The sequence below is a fragment of the Bubalus bubalis genome, chromosome X (assembly GCF_019923935.1).
Source record: "Bubalus bubalis isolate 160015118507 breed Murrah chromosome X, NDDB_SH_1, whole genome shotgun sequence".
NCBI lineage: Eukaryota > Metazoa > Chordata > Mammalia > Artiodactyla > Bovidae > Bubalus > Bubalus bubalis.
In genome coordinates, this window is record NC_059181.1 from 35,406,574 (window position 1) to 35,416,177 (window position 9,604).

The following is a 9,604-nucleotide window of genomic DNA, read 5'->3' on the forward strand; positions in this document are numbered from 1 at the left end:
GAGTCCCTTGGACTGCAAGGAGATTCAACTAGTCCATCCTAAAGAGGGTCAGTCCTGGGTGTTCACTGGAAGGACTGATGCTGAAGCTGAAACTCCAATACTTTGGCCACCTCATGCGAAGAGTTGACTCATTGGAAAAGACTCTGATGCTGGGAGGGATTGGGGACAGGAGGAGAAGAAGGTGAAAGAGGATGAGATGGCTGAATGGCATCACCGACTTGATGGACATGAGTTTGGGTAAACTCTGGGAGTTAGTGATGGACAGGGTGGCCTGGTGTGCTGTGATTCATGGGGTCGCAAAGAGTCGGACACGACTGAGCGACTGAACTGAAATGATACCATATAATCAGGGCTTCCCTGGTGGCTCAGACGGTAAAGTGTCTGCCTACAATGTGGGAGACTTGGGTTCGATCCCTGGGTGGGGAAGATCCTCTGGAGGAGGAAATGGCAACCCATTGCAGTATTCTTGCCTGGAGAATCCCATGCACAGAAGAGCCTGGTGGGCCACAGTCTATGAGGTTGCAAAGAGTTGGACATGACTGAGCGACTAATACACACACACCCAAACACACACCCCCATATAATCAGAGAAAAACTAATTGGCATGTTATGTAAAGTTTTTTTAATCACAAAAAAATTGAAATTACTCCACATAGCAAACAGGTTCTCTTTGATACAAAAACAAGATATATAAGGAGAACCCCCCAAAAGAGTATTTGACCCAAGTCCACTCCATTGTTCCAGAGTGCACTGGAAAACATAAGCAGAGCAATAGCAAAATAAATGAGAAGAAAGATGCAGAAAGAAAGAGAATATTTATCATCTGCATATGATTTCTGATATGCAGTGTCCAATAACCTCAAAGAATCAGGTACTTTCCAAATCATTCATTTCAGTCCCTTCCTAAGAAAGTAAACTTTGTAGAACAGAATGTGTATGGGAGGCTGAGTCAGCCTGGTGAAGAGAAGGAAGACTGTGATTTGTCTCTGACAGCCCAACCCCTGACCTGGTCCCTGACTGCCTCATGCTCCAATTTCCCCATTTCCCATTGAGGATGGAACATGACTCATTCCAAGCAGTGCAGGATTGTGGTAAGAGAACTCATCAAGATTTTGCTGGCATTTCCCAGGAGGCCTTAAGTCATGAAAAACAAGCCAAAAAAGAGAACCCCATGAATGGGAACACAGGAGAAGAACAACAGAGAATGAAGCGGGATCACAGGCAAACGGGCTACTGGCTGCTTTTCATACTAAAAGCTCCAGGCAACGCTGTCTGGCTGAGATATGCCCTCAGTTACTCTAAAGGGTTCTTGGGTAGGACGACCTTGGTATGAGGGTCAAGATGTCAGCTCAACAGAGGGAGGCATCCGGGGCTTGGCAGAACCCAATGTGAGGACTGCATACAATACCCGCAGCCACCTCTGCTCGGAAACAGAGCCAGACAAGTGCCCGCCACTGCTGGTTGCCCTGGGTGACCTCAGGGCAGGGGTCACCAGAAGTCACGCCCCCTGACTTCCGCCTCCCGAGAGCCAGGCTGAGAGTGCTTCGATCTGAGGTGCGGACTCCACTCAGCAGCCAGAGGAGCCACAGGTGCCATCCGGTATCAGGTAAGCCTCTAAGTAAGGACTTAGGGGACCCCCCCCGTCCCAGAAAGGAGGGCACCCAGCTGATGAGAGCTCCATCCCAACCACAGGAAGCACACAGGCAAGTTCAGGCAGAGCTACCACACACTTCCTGTTTAGCAGTCTGATTGAGGTGGCCGCTTTTGTGTGCGGGGCTCGGGGTCCAAAAGTGAAGGCTTCTGAGTGAGTGTTGAGGGGATCCACCCCCCACAGAATAGCAGTAACCACCTGAACCTCAGCCGGGCGATCAGCCCTGGGAGTCCCCGGACAGGGGCGGCCAGAAGTGCTGCTGATTTGCTTGGCCGTTGTAGTCTGAGGGAGTAGAAGCCTTAGTCTGGGGCAAGCAGTGTCATATCGCCACAGGAAGGCATCTCAGGCCACGCAGGAATTCTGATGAGGACCCCCAAGTGAGTTTTTAGGGAATCCCTCTGACCCCAAGACAAAGGGTGTGCACAGCATCTACTCCTCTTGTCAGCTCTCCATGTCCTATCATGAAGTTCTCCTCACTTCCATTTTGGAGTCTCACAGAGATGAAGCCTTGATTGGAGGCCTCAAGCAGTAAATAAAGCGGGCACGTAACCAACCAGAATTCAGTTTGAGGAACAGATGTGAGGATTGTTGCGCTAATCAACCCAAGGCCAGGGGGCTTCCTAGAGCCCTTGCCCTGTTTTCAGTCCTGAGAGGCCCAGGGAATTAGGCAGGCAGCTCCCCTCCCCACTTCCAGCCCCATGTCTCGGGAAGTAAAAAGCCACCATAGTTTAGCATCTGAGGCCACTCATATACACCCTGTTTATCTTAGGTGGTGAATCTCATTGCCCATCCTCCTGTCTACCTACTGCCATCCACAAGAGTCATCATGCCTCGGCATCAGAAGCACGGTCAATGCCGTAAGACCTTCAATAAGTCCCACGGTTGGGAGGTTACGCAGGTATCCAGGACACTGAAGAAGACCAATATACCCTCCCAATCTCTAATGCCTGGTGATTTTCCCAGTACTTCTGAGAGTTGTCAGAATTTCTACTCATCTGTTGCAACCACCACCACCACCTTATTGATCAAATCAGATGAGTTTTCCCCTAGCCAAAATGTAGATTATAGTCTAAGCACCTCACAGGCTATGTCATACCCTGTGAGTATGCCCAGAGATCCTCTAAATGAAGAAGTGGCTTTGTTGGTGAATTTCTTGCTGCTCAAGTATCAAATGAAACAGCCAGTAACAAAAGCTGATATGGTGAAGGTTTTCATCTACAAGTGTGAAGTCCATTTCCCTGATATCCTCCAGAGAGCCTCTGAGTGCATAGGAATTCTCTTTGGCCTTGATCTGAAGGAAGTGGATCCCTTCAACCACTGCTATGTCCTTTTAATTTAATTGGGCCTCACCTATGATGGCATGATGCACGGTGAAGCAGGCGTGCCCAAGACTGGCATCTTGACACTTATCCTGGCTGTGATCTTCATGAAGGGCAACTGTGCCACCGAAGAAGAAGTCTTGGAGGTTCTGAATGTTACCAGGATGTGTTCTGGAAGGAAGTACTTCTTCTTTGGAGAGCTCAAGCAGCTCCTCAGAGATTTCGTGAGGGAAGGATACCTAGAGTTCCAGCACGTGGTCAATGCTGATCGTTGGCAATCTGAGTTCCTGTGGGGCCCCAGAGCTTATGCTGAAACCACCAAGATGAAGATCCTGGAGTTTCTGGCCAAGGTTAATGGGACTGACTCAAGTTCTTTCCCATCTCAGTATGAGGAGGCTTTGGAAGATGAAAAAGAGAAAGCTCAGGCCAGAGTTTCAGCCAATTGTCTCTGCTACTACCGGTTCTTGTATTCAGACTAGCAGCTTCTTCCCCAACTAGGGGAGTCAAGGATAGTTTCTTCATGCATTGTTCAAAGAGGCAGTTAGTGTTCATAAAATTTAGGTCTGAGGTGGGACTGAAAATAAGATAGTATGCATGCCTATGTGTCACCATTTTGTATATGTAACTCAAGAATTTTTTCTGTGTATTATTCAAATATTGTTTCTTTTAATATATATTTAGTTGCCTTCATAATCTTCAAGTTTGTGAATAATGTTGGTTACGGACTTAATCTTACAATGAGACTTAATAGTAAGAATTTTATAAAACAGATTGTAAAACCATCCGTCATCTGTAACAATATAACATGGCATTACTATAGGCATTTACTGGAAATGTGAAGGAAATCAGTATTAAAATAGTTGAGTTCAATAAACAGAGAACATGTAAAAGAATTTCAATCCATGGCCCTCATATCTTTTATTAAATTAAAAATGCTTGAATTTGCTAACATGCTTATAAAATTATAAGAAATAAAGTTCAATCAATTAGATCCTGTTCTCACTGTTTGTTTTTATTTCTTACTTTTATTGAATGTTTGCTCTTTGGAAATCACCATGTTAGTACTGGAGATTGTAGGATAAATAAGATCTAAAACTTCCTCTTATAATTTTTACTTCTAGGATTGACAGTCCGATAATAATAATGGTGGAATGTCTCATAATATCTAACACACAAGCAAAAGGAGTTAGCAGGAGTTTGAGGTATTCCATGTGAGGCTGTCAAGTATAAATGCTCTGGGGCAAGGAAATTTAGGATTTGGGGAAGATGGAATTCATTCTGTGAGAGTTCATTTTAAGTTAAAATTGGATATATAGCAAGATGGACTGATAGAGTGGTAATCAGTGATCAGACCTCCAGATGGTGTGTCTCAGAGTTGAGACTCAAAAGGCAGGAGTGGAAAACTGTTCCTTGCAGTTACTTCGGGGTCATGGTAGAAAGAGAAATCTTTACTGGGGTAGGAATGGAAGTTTTTTCTAATCTTGTCCCTGTGCCAGTTAACATAATTCACAAAGTGAGTCTTACGAATATTGTCTTTAAGGGATTTTTAAGAGATAACAATGAAACTTTCTCTAGGTGAGAAACCACTGGGTTGGCAAATGTTGTCCTGGACTGGGAGAGCCAGAGACTACTCCGTTTAAGGGATATTTAAATAGATTATTTTCTGTGTAAGTTTGCATAGTCTGAGAAATGCTTATGTTTTGATAAATGTGAAATTAATGAAGATAAGGGTGATTTGAATGGAAAAAAAAAAAAAAACTAAGGAGATCCACCCTCTGTCTCTTGATTCATTTCTGTTCTCACTACTTCCTAATGCCTCTTGGGATAAAAAGGACCTGGAATCCAAAGTACTAAAAGCACATATAAAGAAGAAAGGTGAAAATGATAATGAAATACAATTTGGAGATAGTCTAAAGGGCATCATTTACCTAGAATATTGCTATCATTAACCCTGGGGTTCCTTGAGAGCTGACTTTGCCCAGGCGATAGCATTTCCATCTTTTGTGTGTAGGGGTTCAGAATATATCACCCCAGAATATGCCACTTTGGAATATTGATTATTTTGAATTAAAAGTACTTGAGAAACTGTATAGGAGGGACACTGTGACCCCCCCTGAAAGTAGGAGATAAGTCTCTACTGTGAAAGGTACTCTCCCTGTACCAGGAAGGTAGAAGGCATTTTTATAAGAATAAAAAAGGAATTGAGAGCCAAGGAGATGATGTAAAGAAATCTTGTTACTCTTTCACCATTTACTACTTCTAGCCCAAACCCTTCTGCCTTGTCAATTCTTTACAAATTTATTGTTTGTGTAAAAGTTACCAAAGTTTCCTGATTTGATCACTCCTTTGAGTCTCATGTCTTTGTGGGGCTCCTATAACTACGTATATATGTAATTAAATTTGTTTTCTCCCTATTAATCTGTCTTTTTATTACAAGGGATTCTCAGCCAAGAACCTAAAAGGGTAGATGGAAGATTATTTTTATTCCCCTACATGTGCATTATAGCAGCCTTCCCCTGGGTCTACTGTAGTGTGCCCTCATGTCCAAATTGGAGGTCCTTAACCTGCTTACCAGCTCTTCTCTGTATCCTCCTCTGTAGCCTGCACCTTCTCCCAGTGCAACAGCCAAGAATCACCTGCCCTTCCTTTGATTTAAGAGTATTCCAATTCACTGGCACTCCCATTCCTCACCATGGAATCCCTGTTAGCAATATACTATTCCATGTGTAAGATCATTTTGACAGTGAAATTTGGACCTGATCATCACCACTGGGCATCTTCATCACATTCTCAAAATGATTTCCAGATAACCTGGTGAGTAAAGACTGATGTGTGGGCTTCCCTGGTGGCTCAATGTCAAAAAATCTTCCTGTCAATGCAGGAGACATAAGGTTGGATTCCTGTGTCAGGAAGATCCCCTGGATAAAGAAATGGCAACCCACTCCAGTATTCTTGCCTGGGGAATCCCATGGACAGAGAAGCCTGGTGGGCTACAGTTCATGGCGTCGCAAAGGGTTGGACATGACTTAGTGATTAAACAAACGACAAAGTCTAATTTGGCAAAGAATCCACTAGTTGTGGTACTATATTTCCAAGAGATGAGATTTTGGTACTTTCAGTAGAATTTTAATGGTACCTCTTATTTGAGAATAGGGGAAAAAACCCATTTCTTTGATGAGAGTTAATTTTAAGTTACATATGGATGTAAGACAAAATGGGGCTAAGGGAGTGTGAGGGTTATAAGGCTATTGAACATATAAATTGATAAATGAGCTTACCTCGGTGGTTAAAAACCAAAACCTTTCCTATAAGTGATAAATGGGGAAAGACTCTGAAACAAGTAAGCAAACATCTCCAGTATCTAAATTTCTGTAAACTCTGGACTCTTCCTGGGAGGTAGAATATGGTTCCTTAGTATTACATTTGGATGATAGATAAATACATGTATTATGTATTTCTATTACATAGAAGATGGATAGATAATGTAGGGACCGAGAGAGAGTCTTGGTTTTCAATACGTATAACTGCATCTGTGCAGTTGTCCAGGTATTTTCAGTCACATAGCAAATTGTAGAGAATCACAAGTTAAAGTTTTGTCAGTGCACCAGTAGGAAGGAGAAAATTCTCAGTATACTATGATCATGGTGAAAGAAAGTGAAAGTGAAGTCGCTCAGTCATGTCCACTCTTTGCAATCCCATGGACTGTATCCTACCGGGCTCCTCTGTCCATGGGATTTTCCAGGCAATAGTACTGAAGTGGATTGCCATTTCCTTCTCCAGGGGATCTTCCCAACCCAGGGATTGAACCCAGGTCTCCCGAATTGTAGACAGACGCTTTACCATCTGAGCCACCAGGGAAGGATCATAGTGGTTATTGAAGAAAACAGTGCAGAACAATACTTTTGAGTGAAGTATAGGAAGCCCTTCCTGCAGAGATTTACAAAGTCTTTTTGAAACGTGTATGTGACCCTTTATTGGAAAGCACCTGTTACACAGAAAGATCACATATAATTGGAGAACTGCAATGAACATTTGGCTTCCTCAGAAACTCTATCAGCAAATGAAGAGGATCATTGACATAAATTCTAGTAGTTGCTCTCTACTACTGCTGCTGCTGCTGTTAAGTCACTTCAGTTGTGTCCTACTCTGTGTGACCCCATAGATGGCAGCCCACCAGGCTCCCCCGTCCCTGGGATTCTCCAGGCAAGAGTACTGGAGTGGGGTGCTATTGCCTTCTCCACTACTACTGCTACTGCTACTGGGCACCTACTATGTAACAGCATATGAAATAGACTACAAGTGCTCATCTATAACTTGACTTCCTTCCTGGCTTCATGGGAAGGCTATATTGCCCAGTTTGCTTGTTCTTAGAAGGGATCATGTGACTAGCCCCTCTAGCTGAGATATGAGCAGAAGCAATGTTTGTCACAGGACCACACATTTGAGAACCAGTATACCACTAAAATGATTTCTCTTCCATCCACTAGCAAACATGGGGACCTTATGTTAAGATGTGGAAGTACAAGATGGAGGCAGCGTAAATCTCTGGGTTACCTGGTAGCAAAAATTCCTTACCAAATCGATCAGGTTTTATGTGTACAAGAAATAAACTCATTATATTAAGATATTCAGATTTCACCTGTTGCCTATTCCATCAGCTAGCAGAAATTTTATCTGATTCATGCACAACTACTATTTCTGTTGTTAGACTTAAATAATAATAAAGCTAATCATGTATTCTTGGTGCAAAAATTCTAAATATAGGCAAATCATAATCTCTTTCCCACTTAACATGAATACAGGATTTCTCCAAGACAACACATATAGATTGTCTTAACTTTTATAACTGTCCCATAGCATATATTGAGGAGGGCATGGCAACCCACTCCAGTATTCTTGTGTGGAAAATTCCATGGACAGAGGAGCCTGCTGCTGCTGCTGCTAAGTCGCTTCAGTCATGTCCGACTCTGTGCTACCCCATAGACGGCAGCCCACCAGGCTCCCCCGTCCCTGGGATTCTCCAGGCAAGAACACTGGAGTGGGTTGCCAGTTCCTTCTCCAATGCATGAAAGTGAAAAGTGAAAGTGAAGTCGCTCAGTCGTGTCCAACTCTGTGTGACCCCATAGACAGCAGCCTACCAGGCTCCTCCTGTCCATGGGATTTTCCAGGCAAGAGTACTGGAGTGGGGTGCCATTGCCTTCTCCAACAGAGGAGCCTGGTGGGCTGAGCCTGGTGGGCTGTAATCCATAGGTTTGCACAGAGTCGGACATGACTGAGCGACTAAACACAAGCACCATAGCATGTATTGGCATATTTAACCATCTCCCTGGACAGACATATTATTTGTTTCCCATTTGTTACTGTGACTTATAGAACTGAAAGATTTTGAACATGACTTCTTGGGCTAAAGTCTCCTGTTCTGATAGCAAGGTATAAATTGGATTACAGTGGATAGTGTGTTGAGATTGTAAATTTTTATAAATATTGCAGAAATTTCTTCCTCCAAATAATCTAGCAATTCATAGTCCAACAGATTAATGCATGTGATTACCATAAACACTATACTTAAATTACTTTGTAAGTCAAAAGTGCTTAATTTGAAAAGCAAAGATTTGATCAAAATAGCCAGTTGACAGGGGATAGGGACAGACAGGACATTTACACTTAGTGAAGGATAAGGATTCAGGGAAAGAGCAATGAAAGAGACAGCATATAGATCCAAGTCCAGAGAGCCCAGAGCAGGCCGATAGTCAAAGTTCTGAATACACGTGTAGACTGGAGAAAGAACAAGAGGGAGAGGAAGTTGTGAATCTGGGTGGAGAGTCCAAGAGAACTCACATGAATAGACTGGAAAAAATCTCTGAATCACCACTAGCGGCTGGAAATTGTATGACTAAGTGGGGAGTTCTGATGAAAGTATCAGAATTATCTACCATCCTGTGGAATTCCCCCACCTTCTGTTATGTCAAACATAGCTGTCTTTCCTGCATCATTTAACAGTGTTACTGGTGGATTCTGGGAAAGCTACCTGTCTTGACTACTCTGGTTATCCACTGAACCTTTGCCAGTGTACCAAGCTGAGATCTGTCTTGATTCCTGCTGGCAACAGGTATTGTTTTCTGTGTACAGTGAACCCTCTCCACTGAGGTTGGGGCTACATGAATGTTAATGAGTGATGATGGACAGTTGAGATAGGCCAGAAGTACCAGTGAGCAGTGGAAGGCACTATGCAACTGCAAGGAGGAGGAAATTTAAAGGGAGACATCCTAGTACTCGTTTCCTCAGTTTCGCTTCAGATAAAGCACAGGTGTGGACATGTCTCCTGAAATAATCCAGATGGTGTCCCTAACACAGACTGCTTCTTATTTTTCTGAGTTTGTGGTACACCAGAGAGTGGGTATCTTCTGACTATAATCAGTAGTCATATTACCAACAGGTACTGCCTAGGGGACAGGGTTAACCTGAGGTTCAGAGATTTGCAGATTGGATTCAGAGCCTGTGGAAATTGTACTCTTCTATTTTGATATGCAGATACCACCCTTATGGCAGAAAGTGAAGAGGAACTAAAAAGCCTCTTGATGAATGTGAAAGTGGAGAGTGAAAAAGTTGTCTTAAAGCTCAACATTCAGAAGAC

At 43.2% G+C, this 9,604-nt stretch overlaps 1 protein-coding gene across 1 annotated transcript; it reads left to right on the plus strand.

The window, feature by feature from the left end:
• The first annotated feature begins 990 nt into the window (after positions 1 to 990).
• On the plus strand, positions 991 to 3,961 carry LOC112582145 (melanoma-associated antigen B16). The gene is made up of 2 exons (XM_025276396.2): positions 991 to 1,606; positions 2,421 to 3,961. Exon 2 carries the CDS (start codon positions 3,012 to 3,014, stop codon positions 3,447 to 3,449), a length of 438 nt encoding a protein of 145 aa, XP_025132181.2. The 5' UTR covers positions 991 to 1,606; positions 2,421 to 3,011; the 3' UTR covers positions 3,450 to 3,961.
• The last annotated feature ends 5,643 nt before the right edge of the window (positions 3,962 to 9,604 follow it).